Source organism: Fusarium coffeatum (genome assembly GCF_003316985.1).
Source record: "Fusarium coffeatum strain FIESC_28 chromosome Unknown BRIP53273_contig_93, whole genome shotgun sequence".
In the NCBI taxonomy this organism is placed as follows: Eukaryota; Fungi; Ascomycota; class Sordariomycetes; order Hypocreales; family Nectriaceae; genus Fusarium; species Fusarium coffeatum.
This window is the reverse complement of record NW_022157888.1, coordinates 40,670-58,234: the sequence shown is the minus strand read 5'-3', so window position 1 is coordinate 58,234 and position 17,565 is coordinate 40,670. Positions and strand designations below refer to the sequence as shown.

The 17,565-nt window shown below is 48.3% G+C and overlaps 5 protein-coding genes across 5 annotated transcripts; 1 reads left to right on the top strand and 4 right to left on the bottom strand.

The window, feature by feature from the left end:
- Nucleotides 1-2,768: 2,768 nt before the first annotated feature.
- On the bottom strand, nucleotides 2,769-4,268 carry FIESC28_04477 (uncharacterized protein; the record flags this gene model as incomplete). Its single annotated transcript, XM_031158624.1, has 1 exon — nucleotides 2,769-4,268. The coding sequence occupies one exon, from the start codon at nucleotides 4,266-4,268 to the stop codon at nucleotides 2,769-2,771; it is 1,500 nt and encodes a 499-aa protein (XP_031017332.1).
- A 1,825-nt stretch (nucleotides 4,269-6,093) lies between these two features.
- Nucleotides 6,094-7,313, bottom strand: FIESC28_04476 (uncharacterized protein; the record flags this gene model as incomplete). The annotated part of the gene is made up of 2 exons (XM_031158623.1): nucleotides 6,094-7,143; nucleotides 7,200-7,313. The coding sequence occupies 2 exons, from the start codon at nucleotides 7,311-7,313 to the stop codon at nucleotides 6,094-6,096; spliced, it is 1,164 nt and encodes a 387-aa protein (XP_031017331.1).
- Nucleotides 7,314-7,869: 556 nt separating this feature from the next.
- FIESC28_04475 (uncharacterized protein) lies at nucleotides 7,870-9,571 on the top strand (the record flags this gene model as incomplete). Its single annotated transcript, XM_031158622.1, has 2 exons — nucleotides 7,870-7,992; nucleotides 8,045-9,571. The coding sequence occupies 2 exons, from the start codon at nucleotides 7,870-7,872 to the stop codon at nucleotides 9,569-9,571; spliced, it is 1,650 nt and encodes a 549-aa protein (XP_031017330.1).
- Nucleotides 9,572-9,954: 383 nt separating this feature from the next.
- FIESC28_04474 (uncharacterized protein) lies at nucleotides 9,955-10,906 on the bottom strand (the record flags this gene model as incomplete). Its single annotated transcript, XM_031158621.1, has 4 exons — nucleotides 9,955-10,162; nucleotides 10,219-10,647; nucleotides 10,694-10,703; nucleotides 10,759-10,906. The coding sequence occupies 4 exons, from the start codon at nucleotides 10,904-10,906 to the stop codon at nucleotides 9,955-9,957; spliced, it is 795 nt and encodes a 264-aa protein (XP_031017329.1).
- Nucleotides 10,907-13,216: 2,310 nt separating this feature from the next.
- FIESC28_04473 (uncharacterized protein) lies at nucleotides 13,217-15,541 on the bottom strand (the record flags this gene model as incomplete). The annotated part of the gene is made up of 3 exons (XM_031158620.1): nucleotides 13,217-15,283; nucleotides 15,335-15,351; nucleotides 15,439-15,541. The coding sequence occupies 3 exons, from the start codon at nucleotides 15,539-15,541 to the stop codon at nucleotides 13,217-13,219; spliced, it is 2,187 nt and encodes a 728-aa protein (XP_031017328.1).
- Between the last annotated feature and the right edge of the window lie 2,024 nt (nucleotides 15,542-17,565).

Below are 17,565 nucleotides of genomic sequence, written 5' to 3'. Positions count from 1 at the left end.
AAAAAAAAAAAAAAAAAAGTCCGGCCGTACTCTGATTTTCATCTCTCAGTCGCCTAATACGTAGCCATGTTGATCACGACATCCTTCTCTCATTGGCTTTTCCCCTTCCTACAACGTGGAAACCTGGTCAACCCTTGTTCATACTGCAGGAGTTCCTCTCTTCTATCCCCGAGATGCCTCCACTCATTTCCGTTGTCGATTGCAGGGACCTTTCCTTTCGCCTATGTCACTCAACATCACATCACATCACATAATAGGGGAACCGTCTTGTAATAACTCACTAATTCCACGTTGATTGTTTGTTTCCTCAGCCTCAAACTCAACTGGCAGAGTGGTCACTTGCAGCTACATATAATATGCAATGATTGCATTTTTAGCTTGTGACTTGTCAAGATAACCTGAAAGTGTCCTCAACATTAAGCCCAACTACAGCCACTACGACACATCACCTCAACCACTAACTACCACCAACAGCACAACTACACACACTAGCATCCAATGCTTCACAGAGCACGATCAGATGTTCTAACTAAGTCATAACGGAGGATTCAACATTGAGCTTTAACGCGCTAAAACAAGGGAATTCGGAAACTGGCGGCCAAAGAAGGTTAAAGCACATCTCTGAACCCACTACACCTGAGAACAGCTTGGCCGCGGCACACATGTTCTTCTTTGGAAGGAGAAAAAGAGACAACCAGAAGAATTAACCCGGTGATAAAACAACCGGCTCTTGGTGAAGAGCGGGCCTCAAGATTCCTTGACCCTCAGACCTTCAAGGGGACAGAAGGTCTCACCGTTCCAAAAGCTCTGGCCATGTTGCTTAGGGTCGCATAGAAGCTCTCAACTCACACCAAGATCAGCATCTCTCTGATTACGTTTCATTGATCGATGAAAACGGGTGGATGGCACGAGAGCAGGGGCATGCACAGTTGGCAGAGACCCTGTCCTGTAATTAATTAATTAACCAAGTCATCGTTGAGTTCCGATAGGAGACAACGTAACAAGTTTTGAGCGCACCATGACAAGCAAGGGTTGCTCTCGGATCCAGTACATCCCGAAAAAGCATAATTTATATGAATCAACCGTTGGACCGGTTCTGATTATGCATAGTGATGTTCCTGTAACAGGAAAAGACGATACATAGAGGACATCATATAAGATATACGAGTATAGGAAAGGTTGTATTTGGTTCCCTTTCTAGATCTGCATTATTCGATGATACTATGGAAGGACAGCACAGATCTCCCGCTCTTGACGGTATGTAATGCTTAACATGTCCAGCTAAGCTTGATTGACACGGTTATCTATATCAATCGCTGGATACCAATAACGCAGAGGCACAAGACAAACCTCCTGAGCGCCAGATCTCTCAGTCTACAAGAACCTGCATTAGTGGGATATTGCCGTGCCACGTCCTGAATTATAGATACTAGATAGGGTTTAAGTGACAGTTGCCATCTTGCCAAAAGGGGGAACACTTGCATATGCGCCGTTGCAAATCGATACAGCTGAGGATTTCGTCGCGCCGTTTCATTGGGCGTTTGAAAAAGATGAAACATAGTTTTTCTTTTTATACCTCAGCTCAAATGTAAGAGGTTCCTCGTATATTTATGTGATCCGAGTTTAAGAATGGTTGAATATGAATTGCTTTTTCGTCTTCTGCGAGACTTACTACACAGTCCTTTTTGGGCCATTGAATGCGATTGATCTGGTATGATGGGTCTTTGTTACCGTGTGACACATCAATTGAGTCGTATATCATATTTCTAAAAGACGGGATAGTAATAAACATAACGCTTGGGGATATTCATTACTGGATTCGCATCCTGGAAGCCATCTCTGCCGTCTCTTCAGGCGGCTAAGATGCATGACTTGGACGCTTTGGCCAAAATGCAGAAGCGCTTCGTCAAACCATAGTTGCCTCAGCTGGTATCACTGTATCCTCAGCATCCTCAAGCTTGTGACTATGTCCACAGAGAAGCATTTTCTACAATAGCAGTGATGTACGCGGCTGCGTGTGCGCGGCACTATTCATGAGACAAGTTGAAACAGAGCTTGTCTTGTTAGCATTATGGCTTAATGACAGGGTCATGATCTTCCGGAACATTGGACCGAGAGTCGTGCATTGACGTTGGTTGGCGGCAACTTCGCGAGTTTGGTGGTATGTGCATAGAAACAGCCGCATCAATGCTGATAACTGTCTCGTTTGTAACAAGCCATGCTCCGAAGCTAGGTACGACTGGAGTTTTGTCTAGCTGTATGAGCATCGGCCATTGCAGTCCTTGTGCGTCGCACTTACCCATGGTTCATGATTATACAAACCGCAAGCACAGTGCTCATGCTATTAGCAATCATCCGGCAGACTGGAATTGCAAACGTAAATTCATTGCTGAGAAATCTATACTTCGTAATCGTAATGACGAGTCAGGATATGTCTAAGTTGATGTATACACACGTGGTATCCGGGTATTAATGCCCATGACGAAACTCTCCAACCAACCTCGTCCTCTAGCCCACCAGCTTGAGTCTTTGCACCAAGGTGAAGCAGAAGTCTATCCAAAAATGGACACCCGAAAGAATAAACGCCGTAATACCATCCCGATCTATCCTGAGAGTCCCTCTCGCTCGGGAGGGTATGAATTTTGGACCCATGACAGGGTCCGCCGTTGCGACACATTCGCCAAAATCAATGATATCATCAAGGCTTCGAATGAAGCCTTGCATCAACGCTAATGAAGCAACGCAAAATCGAGATTGCAGCATCTCATCTAATACCATGTGTTTGTGGGATCAAGGTTGTAAAGAATCCTGCACTTTTGTTTCTGGCACATCTTGGTGCGGTCGAGTGTCTTGAAGACGGGTCCCTCAGGGCCAGTGACGTAGTGATACTGACCAAAGAAGCGCCACTGACGAGGATCAGCGAGAGAATATACTTCATCACCCCAGTGTCCTTGGTAATGAAACCAAGATGTCGGTGCGTGCGGGTTCGAGGCTGCCGGAACAAGGCTCAAAGGTTCTTCCACCATATCTTTCGGGTTGTGGTTGTCGTCTTTCGTGTAATCGTAATGGTATGCGTAGTTGTTCAGAGATGGATCCCATAGAGGCCCCTTGTCTGTAACATCTTTAAGAAGTTTGAAAGGCAGGATGTAAGGATGCTTTCCGGGTAGAGCGTACATGGCATGCGATCCAACGGCCGAGTAGATGACGGGTCGTTCTCCGCGCTTCTCGACAGCTTCGAAAGCATATGCTTGCCCGCCCTCGTGTTCTGAGAAGAACACACCTCGTGGAATACCATGCTCGAACCGCACCATACAATGCTCCCAGTCCCCCACGTGGTTACCAAATCGAATTCCCAGGACAGTTTGACCAAGATTGTACGAGTAAAAGAAGAACCAGAAGGCGTCGACGATACCAGACCCTTTATCAACAACAACTAGTACAGCTGGAGCGGCTGAATAGCCATTTTCATCTGGCTTGTGACCATAAGATTCTGAGCGACGGGGTTTCTGAAATTTACGATTTCGAGGATCCGAAATCTTGTGCACAGGGCGATTCTTGTCGACATCGTACCAAGTGCTAGGCTCTCGAGACTCTGGTTGTCCCCCAGGATTTCCTACCGGCGTTTTGAAGTCCTCGCCGTTGTGATCGTCCGGGAATGGCTTTGGAATGTTGTAGTGACTATGTAGCCAATTGGGCCGTGATTCCACATCGTCGTTGCTTCGAAGGTTAATCTTGCCGTGATGTCTGTTCAGCTTATGCAGATTGTGGAGAGTCCATTCCTCAGTTGAGTTGATGAGTTCTTCGCCGGCATACGCAGTCATATGTTCGACGTGCTGACGAATATCTGAAGGCCAAAACTCCTCCCCAGAATACAAATGAACCAAGGGCGCATGCTTAGTAACGTAGTCGGGGATATCGCGAAGAATACGGCGACGGTGGTTGGTATTTCGCTTGGGATCTTGACGGGGAATCTCCTCGGGTTCCCAAGCCAGAGAACGATGCTTCAAGTCTCCCCACTCAGGCTCATCTTCATCATTGTTCCCACGGGTAGCAGGGTCCTTGCGCAAGTGGTGTAGTCCACACAAACTGATCCAGCGACAGGCCTGACGGTCCAGAAAGTATGGACTGCTGTTGACCCAACGTCGGTCTCTTGCTCGCCTTTCGGGGCCTTTGTCCGTTGGGTCTAATACTCGTGGGAGTAGCCATGCGCCAAACGAGATAAGCAGCATAAAGGCTAGCAATACGGAGAAGCGGCGCAACCAAATCATGGCTGTTATAATGATGGATAGCACAATCCCATATACTGTAGGATGCGCAACAGAGGATCGAAGGTTGGGAAGCGAAACCGGAAGCGGTTGGAGGGAGGATATAAGACAGGATAGACCGGCTATACAGGCATCACGAACGAAGGGTAGAGAGTAACAAGTTCACACCGCTCGCGGCATGTCGTTGGGGGAGGGAGATCAGGACGAAAGAGTCGTGGAGAAAAAGGTAAAGAAGAGAAGAATAAAAGAAGACAAAGGCTTCGGCTTAGACTAAATCGATAAGAGAAGAAGCGCGCGCCATCGTTTGGTCGTTGATCAGCGGGCAAGGGTATGGATTGGCGGAGTGTGCGGTAACTGGTCAGACCAAGTTTCAGTGGAGGGGTGGGCAATGCAGGTACTTTGCCTTCTACCTCCATTTTAGGCAATGGAACTTGTTGCAGGTTGCAGAGCCATTGTGATCACCCTGTGTCTTTGCTATTGGCAATGGCTTGCGGAAATGTCGAGTACGAATACGTTGTAGTTGTAGTTGTATGCCTTTCCATGAATCTGGGGTAAGGACATCCATGGGATGGATGTTCATGCGGCGTTTCTTTGCCCAATTAAAGCATCTTCTAAAAAGATGAATGACCGAGACATCGGCCCGTCACAGCTTAACTTTACTCAATTGTTCAATGTTTCATATGCGTTGCATTCCTACCTAAGTACCTTCTCGATGGCAGCCAAAGACAACAAACTGTAGACCCATGTGCTTTCTTCCTGTGGAAATGTTCTAGCGTAAAGACCCCACTTAAAAAAGTGACAGGCTTCCCCTCTCGTCCCTCTCAGAGCCTCCTCCAAGAACCCCAGCACAACTGTCACCCTGGAATACGCCGACTGGCTAGAACATCGTGTCAGAAGTACACGCAGGCCCGCCTTGATTCTTGTTCACAGGGGGATACTGGGCACTTATGGGTAGAAATAACGGAACTTTTCAGAGGCGCAGTGGGTTGTGTAGAGTCCCGAGTACGAAACTTTTGTCACATTGAAAGATGTAACTATTTCAAGCTAGTTCACCGTCACTTCAGATATTTCCTTTCCAACGTCTGACTGTTTGGATAAATAGGATGGATATATAGGTGGGGGAACGGCGCTGAGTGACATGGTCATTCTGTCTTTGCGAGTCACGGCACATTGTAATGTACTGTGAATGTTACTGGCGCCGAGTTGGTTGCAGTTTTATAAAAGAGCGAAGGACACTGGATACATGGCTGGGCTAGTCACTCACGGGATCCCGCCACGAGCTTATATCACTGGCTACGGCCGTCTGATATTCGGTTAAGTCATGTTGGAATTCTGATGCAACACAAGCTACAAGCAGAGACAGGCAGACAAGGAGCCGCTTGATGTTACAAATACAGAATCTTATTACGATACATTCCAAAGGGTAATTCAAAGTCAAACTGGAACATAATATACTGTCGGTGCAATCAGGCAGAGTGATTCTAGACCCAACTAATTCTATCACCGCCTCTACATGGTGCTTATAAACATGTAGAACATGCCCCATCTCGATAGAACTCGGATCATTGTGAACCTCGACTATTCATATCGGACGTCGACTGCATAGCATTCGAACAATGGTGGGTTCATCAGGCCTCAACCATAACTTTACCAAGTGCTCTGAATCCTTGTAGTATTGGTATGAACCACATCATCGCTCGTTTCCAAGTCAAAGCCAGGTTGTATGATGGGGTATACATATTGATTTTTATTCAGTGTGGACAATATTGCACCACGGGTATCATTATCTCATTTGCAGCATTTATAGCCGCAACTTCCTTCCGAGTACTTAGTCTGCCATTGACATGTCTTCATCCTCATCGTCATCCGTCTCGCTTTCATAATCATCCTGGTCCATTTCATACAGCTCATTCCATCGACTTGGGGTCGGGGTCGATAGATTTCCTTCCATGTAGGAACCCTCCAGGTCTCTTGCTGTATATTGTCCTAAGCTGGCTGGCCCTGCCTCTGACCCACGACCACGACCAGCTCGAAGCCTTGGTCGCCCACCCCGTCGTCCACTTGGACGTCGCCTTTCTCGTTTAGGGATAACCTCCTCCCCATCTTCGTTCAGCAATCTTCTCCTCCGCCTGGGTTTGTAATCGGGGTCTCTGTTGTCCTTGAAGTTTTGTCCCTCGCCATCTTTTGCCCATACGGTGACCTGATCTGTCTCGCCCTTCCTCTTCTTCAGCGCCATCAAATTCTCCAAGAACCGTGTCTGCTGAGCTCGCTCTCCCGATCTATCCTTTCCGACAGGAATCCGAATATTCCATTCCTCTCTGATGGCAGCCAGTGGGTCTTCGCGGATGATGTTGGGCTTGCCAATAGTCTCTTTGGTCGCAATCCTCGATGCACAAGCACCCAGAAAGTCAACATTCCCTTCCAGATGGCGTAGAGCTGGTAAGGGGTTCTCGTTATCGCGTGATGTGAATATGGCTTCTGAGCCGACAACCTCTGCCCATGAGCCCTCGAAAGTTCGACCTTTATACGATATTATCGGATGTGCCGAATGTAGTTCCAATATTTGGATATCCTCGGTCTCGTCGCGGGCCTTGTTCCCATTCTCTTTTGAATCATCCACTACATCACCCCGATCAACTCCTTTGCCTTTGTCGTTAGTCAGGGCTGGATCGATCTCGGGCTCGTCTTCGTCAGCCTCTGGCTCTGGTAAAGGCTCGTTGTCGTTGTCGTCTTCCATGTCCTCTGCAGCGCGAAGTCCTCTCCAACTGGGGTTATGATCAAGCCATGTTTTGTAATATCCGCCTCTGCTATGATGCGGTGTCCGTGGTTGCCTGTCCTTGAACTCGGGGTATGATAAATCAAGTGTTATATAATAAGTCTGGCAACAGTTAGATAATTGTGCACAGCAGGCGTTTCCCATGGGTCTAATTGTACCTCGGTCTCGGTTGTGGAATATTCGTATTCCCACTCTTCTTGTTCATCTCGTTCTAGCGATTCCTCAACCTCGACAATGCCGGCCACTTCGGCCAACTCTGCCTCGTCTGGCATGGTTATACGGTATGCGCCAGGTCGTGCAAAAGCGGTGACAGAACGGCGAACAGTATGTGCGATAGATTAATCAATACTGTATCAGTTCAACAAATAAAAACGGCTTCGCGACGGCGATTCTGGGACTTGATGGTGAAAGAGTTGGAAAAGTCAACAATCGGTTCGTTGACAACGACAGAGGTTTGGTCGCGAAACTTTAAGCTTGGCCAAGGTACTTACCAATTGGGGTCGTTCGTAGGCCTCGAAGTCGGTCAGGGGCGGCACTTTCTAAGGAAAAGTCCAGAGTTGCAGGGATTAGGCGGGGCAGCTTCTGTGGCTCACTACTGCCCCGCTATCGCTATCAGGTCGGATTGCAACATTTGATGAGTCTTATTGGGTTTTGGACTTGGTCATATCTTGACATTTACAAATCACCACTCTCTTGAGTCATTCGACGCTTCTCCGTACTCTTTTCATATCACATTTAACCCGTAATCATTACCCACCTCGGAGACAAGAACCTAAAGCCTATATTCTTCCATCTTCTTTGCATCTGTGCCATCTATTCCAGGACAAAATGCCTACTGTGCACCTGTTAGACTATGTTGCCGGCAACATCAGGAGCCTGGTGAACGCCATTGAAAAGTGTGGATATGAGGTCGAATGGGTTCGATCGCCCGAGGACGTTCCCAAGGCAGAGGTTCGACGAGACTATCTTTTGTCTTATGTCCATCATGGCTGATGCATTCTAGAAACTTATCCTCCCCGGTGTCGGTCACTTCGGCCATTGTATTTCCCAGCTTTCTCAAGCTGGTTACTCGGAGCCTATCAAGAAGCACATTGCTGAAGGAAAGCCCTTTTTCGGTGTTTGCGTCGGCTTGCAAGCTCTCTTCCAAGGTTCCGTCGAGGATCCTGACATCCCCGGTCTCGGAGTTGTACCAGCTACTTTGGATCGGTTCGACGACTCAAGTAAATCAGTACCTCACATTGGCTGGAACAACGCTTTCACAGGTGGCAAGGCCATGTACGACCTCCAACCGGACTCAAAGTATTACTATGTTCACTCTTACAAGTGCCCTTACAAGCAAGGGGAGCTTGAGTCACAAGGTTGGAGTGTTGCGACTGGCACATACGGTACCGAGACTTTCGTCGGTGCCATCGCCAAGGGCAACATCTACGCAACTCAATTCCACCCAGAGAAGTCCGGTACCGCCGGTCTAAAGACTCTTCGTGCATTCTTGACAGGGGAGGGTCTGAAGACACTCGGTGATGTTGTTGACGAGGCTGTCGCAAATGCACCAGTTAAGTTCGAGGACAGCCTCACACGACGAGTCATTGCATGCTTAGACGTACGCACAAATGACCAAGGTGATTTGGTTGTCACAAAGGGTGACCAGTACGATGTCCGCGAGAAGGGTGACGATCGCAACGTGCGTAACCTGGGCAAACCCGTCGAGATGGCTAAGCGATATTACGAGTCTGGTGCAGACGAGGTCACTTTCCTTAATATCACATCTTTCCGGGACTGCCCAGTCGCTGATCTTCCCATGCTCGAGGTTGTTCGTCAGACATCCCGTACTGTCTTTGTGCCTCTGACCATTGGCGGTGGTATTCGTGATACCGTGGACACCGATGGCACAAAGGTTTCAGCACTTGAGATTGCTACCATGTACTTCAAGTCCGGCGCTGACAAGGTCTCAATTGGATCTGACGCTGTCCTTGCTGCCGAGGAGTACTACTCTCTTGGTCGAAAGCTCTTTGGCAACACTGCCATTGAGCAGATCTCACGCGCATATGGTAACCAGGCCGTCGTTGTGAGCGTTGATCCCAAGCGCGTCTACGTTCCCAAGCCAGATGCTACCCGACACAACATCGTCAAGACACAGTTCCCCGGTCCCAAGGGTGAGGAGTACTGCTGGTATGCCTGTACGATCAAGGGTGGTCGTGAAACTCGCGACATGGATGTGGTCGAGCTTGTGCAGGCTGTCGAGGCAATGGGCACTGGAGAGATTCTCCTGAACTGCATTGACAAGGACGGCACCAACAGTGGATTTGACTTTGAGCTCATCAACCAGGTCAAGGGATCTGTTAAGATCCCCGTCATTGCCTCTAGTGGAGCTGGTAACCCTGCTCACTTCGAAGATGTGTTCCAAAAGACTACAACGGATGCTGCTTTGGGTGCTGGCATGTTCCACCGAGGCGAGTACACAGTGAAACAGGTAAAGGATTACCTGCAAGAAAAGGGTCTCAAGGTGAGACAATTTGAAGAAGGCTTTTAGGACAAATCGAAATAGAACAAAAAATAAGTATAGACAACTTCTTGAATTTGATAAATATCGCTTTGGTATAATTTCGACTAGCAGGCATGAGCTGGTTTATGCAGCCATGACCTTAAGAGTTTCAGTATAACAGAGACACCTATTCACTCCAACACCTTGAAAATCCATCAACAGAAAAGGAGATGCGCCAAAAGCCTTGGGTGTGTTGAACTTTTCTACGACTCAACGCCCAGTGCTACCAGACCTTCGAGAATAGCAAAGCGAAACGCCGAGCGAGCCTCCAGACTAAATTTTGGAAAAACACCAACGAACGTAAAATGACATAAGAGAGACAAAGGACACATCCACTCCCAAACTCCACAGAGAAAGAAGCAACTTGGTACCTATAGCTCCATACCCATCATCATCCACTTCTTGCTCGTAACATCAAGATCATGAGCCCAGTGATCGAGGGTAACCATGTCGAAGCCAACCCACTGAAGGCTCTTTGACAGAGAGTGAGCGTCGTCCGCAGGGATACGTCTGTCAATGCATGTAACAATGTGGGCACAGTCCAGAGGACCGTCAGCCAGTTCGATAAGGGCCATAAGACTGGAAGATCATGTTAGTGGCTTGCAACAAGTTGGGAATAAGCATTGGGGACGTACGCCTTTTTCAGGTCTCGGCCGAGAACGCCTTCAATATCGAAGAAGACAAAGAGAGATTTCTCCTCTCCATCGTCAGCAACAAAGGCGCGGAAGCTCGCACCGCCGGCATAGTCCCACATCTCCAGCCAAGCGGTTATGTCGTAGGCAGATAGCTTGTCATCGGAAACAGGCTTGAAGTGTTCGGGAAGCCGGTCATCGGACGGCGGCGTTGGTAAATAAGCACCCGACAGGCCGGAGCCATCCATCGACGAATTCCTCTCACCGTGGAAAGTCGCCTTCATGGACTCGCAAAAGAATCTCTCACATTCTTCCCTGATCGAAAGTGCTGCCCCCCCTCGTCGGCCCAGGCGCCGGCCTGGGATCTCGCGCTTCTTGTTCTTAGGCAAGAGGGCGAGCTCGTTGGACGAGGTTAATGCGGCGAGGGGGGGACTTGTCGGAGGGGAGGGTAATCCTGAGGAAGGGACCTCAGGAATACCACTCGGCCCCTGAAATAGAGTTAACATCACAGCGCAGATGTAGTGATTGTTGGAGATAACGTACCTGCAACCCCGGTAGTGCAGTAGTGGAGGCCCTTGAGGTTGGCGGCAGAGTCGACGAGGTAGCAAGAGGCAAGGACATTGACCTTCTGGGCAGCGGCCTCGCCGTAATTACTACTGTAATTCAAATTCTGATTATTCATTGGCGCCATTGCTGATGATGTTTCCTGGATATCGACTAAAGTGGTGATGGTTTTGGAAAAGGCCGAGGTTATTGATCGTCGGAGATTGAGTGATCGTTGATTTGTGATGACTCGAGAGAAGAGCGAGTTGAAATCCCTTTAAAAGAATTTGTTTTGTTTGTTTGGAGGCGAAAGTGTTGGAGAACAAGCTGTGGATACGTGCGGCGACGTGTAGCTGATTGCTTTTGGTAACTCGTGGAGAATGTGAAGGTGCAAAGGTTTGGGCAGCGGTGAGGGCGAGGATAAATAAGAATTGAGCCTGTGCTGTGTGTCAGGCCTTAAGGAGGGAAAGACAGAAGCCCAGAAATCTGACGCTCGGGGCAGTCGGGGCAGGAGCAACAGCGCGTTGTGTGTGGACCCCTCACCTGAGGCTCTGGAATTTTGTGCACCACAGTGGAGGTAGCGCTTGCCACACGCACTTAGACTGGCCGCTGGCAGCCGGGGTAACTGTCCAGTGGATGGATAGACGCAGTACAGTGCGACTTTCTTATCTTGGCAAACGCTGATGTGAGTTCAGCCGAGCAAAAAAGAGAAATACTTGGTCGTTGTTTGTTGATCACAGCCAAGAGATATCGTCATCTAGCCACCAACTTGCTGAGCATCTGGTAATTCGTGCTCTATACTTTCGCATCACTATCGTTCGGCGGAATTTCAACTCATCTCTGATCAGGATGAATCATTGCTTAGCTTACCCTACCTGGATAGCCAAGCATTCTTGTAAACCTAGTGCACGTTTTCGCACTAAAACAAACGCCTCCGCAGCACATGGTGAGAACTACTGGTTAAATGAATGGATGTTAATCGCCAGCTGGCAACAGAGTAACGATAACCGACTGCCTGCATAATCATGCAAAGACCAAACAAAATGTAATTCATGAATAGCTGCTCGCCGACTTATCAGGGTAGGTTACATACATATCTCGTTAGCTCAGTTATCGTATGTACGTCCAGGGTTTTCTGGTTGCATATCACCGTTACACACAACGTTTCCAAGACTGTCTCACGCAAATGGGTTAGCCACCTACCCAGTCTAGCCAGTACGAAGAATCTAGAATTCTCTGCGCACATCTTTGTCTTTGTAAGATGATGCTTCCCAATTCTTCTGACACCCTGACGCACAAGAAACACCTCGATGGGTGGATGTCACTGTACAGCAATTACTGTATCCAGCTCTTCCTGCCGCTACGCTGTGCCACAGTGCTCCAATACATTGTGTCTGGTGGATGGGGATTTCAAGGGTTCCTCCGGATTTGCATGATACAGAAGTTTCTACAGTGTCTGAGTGTTAGAGCTCTACAATTATCTGGGGCGACCTCCACAGTGATCAATCACATGATCAATATTTTCATGATTGATAACTGGATCCAATTACTATTTTCTATGCAATCTTCATGATCCTTCCCCCTCGGAGCATCAGGTAATGCAATACGTATAATAAAGGCGGCATCCTCGGCCAAGTCAACATAATCCATCACAGCCTAAACCAACTCATGTGTTTGTCTATCTCTGGGCTAACAACCCGCGTCATGTAAGTTGATTGGTGGATACGCTATGTTCCCGACATGGTGGTGCCATGCCCAACCCCGCGTTTTGGTTCTATTCGGGAATGCATCCGGACCGAGCCATCGTCAAAATACCCATCCTGGCTGCAGCAAAAATGCAGCCAGAGATAGATGATCAACAACCCAAATACTCATTTCGAACTTGGCCTTTGCACCGTCGCATTCTGTGTCTACTAGCCTCGCGAGATCAGTCATGTGAGCATCATAGTGCCTCGTTACTCAGAACAAGCCACAACAACCAGAACTGATAACACCCAAGAGAAATGATGGTTTTATCCCCAAGGAACTATGTGACTTGTTTAGGTTCAATGGTTGCAGAAAGACTAGCCTCTGCCTACCGTGCTATAGTGAACCATCTGGCACCCTGACCGTATTTGATCGGAAGAGTATCTCCGCAACTTCACTCCGTTGGGGAGCGAGCTTGTCTACCATTCATTATCTACTACATAAATTACGCCGTCTTTGGCTGTATCATTATTGTCAAACCTATAGCCTTCTATACTCAATCAGGCCGGGTAGGCCAATACATACAAAGTTCTCGTGTCCAATTACACAAGAATCTGATAGTCTGGTGCAACTTGTACTAGGTTCGTCAAAGCAACTGACAAAAAGCGGCATTAAAATACTATCATACAGTGTTCCCACATCTTCCATGTCATATATGTATTATCCTAGACATCTTTGTACTCCAATGCAACTTGTACTTCAATACAACCTATTAACCGTGTCGTGCGCTGAGGCTCGCAAATGCATCTGGGCTGTGCCGGCCATTTGTCCATGCAAGATCCATACCAAGGTTCATACTCTCCCTGCTGCGTGCAGCAAATGGATCCGAAGCGGTTGTGGCATTCGGGCTCGCAATAGTGTTGACAACGGATGCGTTGTTCATAAACGGATTCGTGCCAGATGACATAGGAGAAGCGACATTATTATGGTTATGCTGTACAGGAGCCATGGGTGTTTGCATAGCTTGGTTCTCTGGTATGGTTGGCTGTTGTGGTTGGGTGGCATGCGCTGTCTGATACGAAGGCTGTGTCGACTCCAAAGTTGGCTGCTGGGCAGTCGTCTGGGGATAGTTGTTAAAGAGAGCCATGATCGAGGCTTTGTCTGGTCTTTGAGGCTGGTAAAACTGCTGCTGCTGCTGTTGCTGTTGTGGCATGTATGGCATTTGCTGCTGTCCGTAGAACTGCTGTCCAGCCTGTTGTTGAGCAAATGGGTTATGGCTCGCTTGAGGCTGGCTCTGCATCTGCTGCATGGGAGGCTGCTGGCCGAATACTTGCTGGCCTGTTTGTGCTACGGACTGGCCAGTATTGGTAAAAAACGGGTTGGTCGTGGTTTCTGGAGGGTTCAAGGGCGCCGGACTCTGGTATACTGCAGAGCTCTGATACGAAGATGGGTTCTGGAAAGAGCTCTGGGTTTGCTCTGGGATTTGACCAAGACTAGGGGATGCTATCCGAGTTGGAGATCGGGTGAACGGGTTGTATCCTGCAGGTGCCTGGTTTGTGTTGACTTGAGGGAATGGGTTGGTCGAGTGTTGCGGTTGCTGCTGAGCTGTAGTGTTCTGGTTCGCGAAGAAAGGGTTGTAGCCTGTTGACTGTGCCTGAATTGGCTGGGGATATGTCATGTTATTACTGAATCCCAAGCTCGAGAAACCACCAGGGGTTGTGGGTGCTGAAGGAGCTACTTGTTGGTATCCTGTCGGCTGCTGCTGCGGCGCCGGTCCTCCGGTATGATGAGGGAACAGAGGTTGTTGTGGAGAGAGTGACATGTTTTGAAATGCCTGGCTGAAAGCATCGGTTGACTGTTGCTCCTGAGGTGCCGGCATTCCAAATGGGTTTGTCTGGCCATATGGGTTCCGGTTCTGAAGTGTTCCTGTTGATTGAGCTGTCTGCGGTGGGGCTGGGCCTAGGTTATCAAATGGGTTTGTGGAAGCACTCGACGGAGTAGTCGGCCGGTCCGTAGCTGAACGAGAGGGAACACTGAGGCCTGCGCCGAGTCCCAGCCCGCCAGAACTCGGTGTAAGAGGTGTCAGAGACCTTGATGTACGCAGAGTTTGTTCCCGCGATGAAGGTGTAGGCAAAGGAGAGAGACGGCCGTTTCCCTCGCCCAGTCGCACAAGAGTCTCGATCGCCCTTTCAATATTGCCATTGACGCCTTTCAATACCAATGCATTCCTCTTGGCGTCCAGGAAACCCATATCTTGTAGCCGAGCCATCTTTTGGTCCAATTCATCTGGCTGATCGAGATCCAGTGTTGCGCCAAAAACTTTGGATGGCTTGTTTGGCGGCCTTGGAGACTCGTTACGACTGACTTGGGCAGCTGCTATTGTTTTGGCGTCCTTCTTCGACTTGGAGGACAAGGGGAAGATGGACGAGGCGGATCGGAATCCGAATTTGGTAGAGTTCTTGGGCGGCAACGGCGGAGGCGTTCCTTCGCCAATATGCGGAGATTTGGACTTCCCGGTTCCATTAACTGTATTGTTCATATACTTCTGTCGAATAAATCGTTCCATCGCGGAATCGGCTTCGTCAACGTCAACAGGAACGGGTGGCTTGCTATGTTCGGGATTGTATATGTTATTCGATGTGACATTTCCAACCTTCCTCATGTTCTGTAGATTTTGTAAGCTGAGTACTCTCTCGGGAACGATTCCCCGGTTGTTCTTGTTGCTCACATCGACTTGCTCGTTGGTCCAGCTGTCCATACTAAGAGACTTGACTTTGGAGATATGAGTGCCTAGCTTTCGGTGAATTGCAGCACATCTCATGCATAGGAAAACGCCGAGCTAATCAAGATGTTAGTCGGAATTGGATTCGCACGCGGTGCGGTTGCTTACACTCCATGATGCCCATGCTAAATAACAAACAAGGTTAGCAAATCCTATCCATTCTACATGACAGCCTCATGATGAGGCAGATTCCATGTCTGGGGCGTGCGTACCTGGGTTACGCGCATGGCAGTCTGCACATATATTATTGCCCGGAACATTCTGCACAAGGTCTTGAAGGGCCTTTTCATTCCGTGCCTGTTGGCGCTTGCTCATGATGCTCGACATTGGCAGGTGCGCGAACAGATGGAGGTGGTTTTTTTTGGTAACCTTCACAATTAACGCAATATTAACGCGGCCGTCTTGCAGTGTACCCGTCTCGAGTCGTTCGTAACAGGGTTGGCGATCGGAAACTGGAATACGTCTGTACGGAGACTGGTGACCGGAACGGAGGTGATCGTCAAACGGGAAGAAGCAAGTTGTCGAGATTGATGTAATGAACGGGAAAAGCAATTATTGGTGATAATGCATGTGAAAGAGAGACGAAGAAGATACAGTGAAACGGAACTGAATGCAAAGCAATGCGATACTATACGATGCGCTATGATGCGATTCAAGATCGTGCAATGCGGATGGGTCTGAAAAGAAGGAGGAAATGGAGGACAGAAGTTGATGAAGGAGGTGCACTCGTTGCGCCGTGCGATTCAGGTCAGAGCGGGTGCGGGTGCGGGAAGAAGCACGGGTTTCTTTAGGCCCTGACACTGCGTTTTTGGCATGGAGACTGGGAGCAGACACCAATCCAATACCGCGCAGTCAATCGGGGAGAAAAAAAGTGAGATGAGAATGTCCTCCGTCGGTCGCCTTTTCAAGTCAACACATTCAAATATATAAAAAAAAAGGTTTTTTTTTTTTTTGAAAAGAAAAAGGCATTTACTAAAAATCAGTCAAAAGTATTTTCCGTACCAACTCCCAAGGGAAAAAAGCCCCTGGCCTGGACCTTTAGTACTACTAAGTTAGAATGGGATTCTTCGTCCCCTAAAGCCACAGTGGAGTTTTATCTCGCTGGGCTGTCCGCTTACAGTAGATCCACTGGTCACTTAAGGTAAAGTCAAGTTCCGTCTGGCTATCCCAACTTGTTCTAGACAAGGACTCGCCTAGTACATCCACCAGTTGAAAGCATACGAGCGGCCTTAGCTGCTTAAATTTTGACGACGGCGTCAGGGGCAGGTCGCGTGGGTGAGACAGGGTTTAGGTGAAGACCGACGCTCGTTATCACAATCTCATGGAAGCAAGGCTCAAGGGTAACAGCGGGAGTCGCAGATCCATATAGTGCATAGTGCGCGATTGCGTTCTTTGGTAGCAATGGCTCTTGGTTGTCAATTGATAGAATAGGGACTGTAAGGAAGTGCCTAATGTTCACTTTTCGAGGCAGATTGAAATACTGCTTGTGTTGCAAAACGATTGTCAGTGTCCTCGAATATGAACTGAACGTTGAACAGTTGCAGACGTTGCAGACCCAGCCTGAGTGCAGTCTGTGTACGGATAACATGGAAGTAATAATAGTTTATACAGGTTTTGCACCACAGCTATCGACATTTGCATAACTGGTGGTAGAACAACATAGAAGAGAGACAGTCTGCGAACATTTGGTAAATCCAATATCAACCACAGGGTAGGTCAATCGAGCCACATACTTCATATCTCCCTCCTGCTGAATTTGAAGTCCACATCAAACTCGCCGAAACCGGGTTCGTCGGCAACGTATGGAATGAGAACAGTACATGGGGTAATATGTTAGGAGCTAGCAGGCCTGGGAAGCTCTATTTATGTTCGTCGGACGACCTGAGTTGTCGTGGTGAATTCAGGTCCTGAAACAATAGATAATAACGTGAGATCACCCATCAACATCTGCCTACCCGCATCTCTGGTGCTATGCTGTGTATACCGCAAGGAAACTCGAGAAACGAAACCCATTGGAATCTCTCTAGGCAAGTATGGAGTATAAATGATGCTATCTTCTCAAACCGTTGAAGGTTACATCACTTTAAGTGGGAAGCAACGTCATATCGTGCCGCAGTAACCTTGTGTACTCTCATAAAGCTTCAAAGATTGTCAAGAATTTGAGAATAGGCTTTAATAGTTTTCGTATTCACCTTAGTTGAATTCCACCTCTTACAGCATTCCTCCCACCGATATTTGATCGTCTCGTCCTCCACTGCAAAGAGGCTCGTTAATTATTCCCACCTCCAGCCACCTCCATCACCCTTTTGCCAGGGTCTTTATTACCCAGCCTCCGCCTA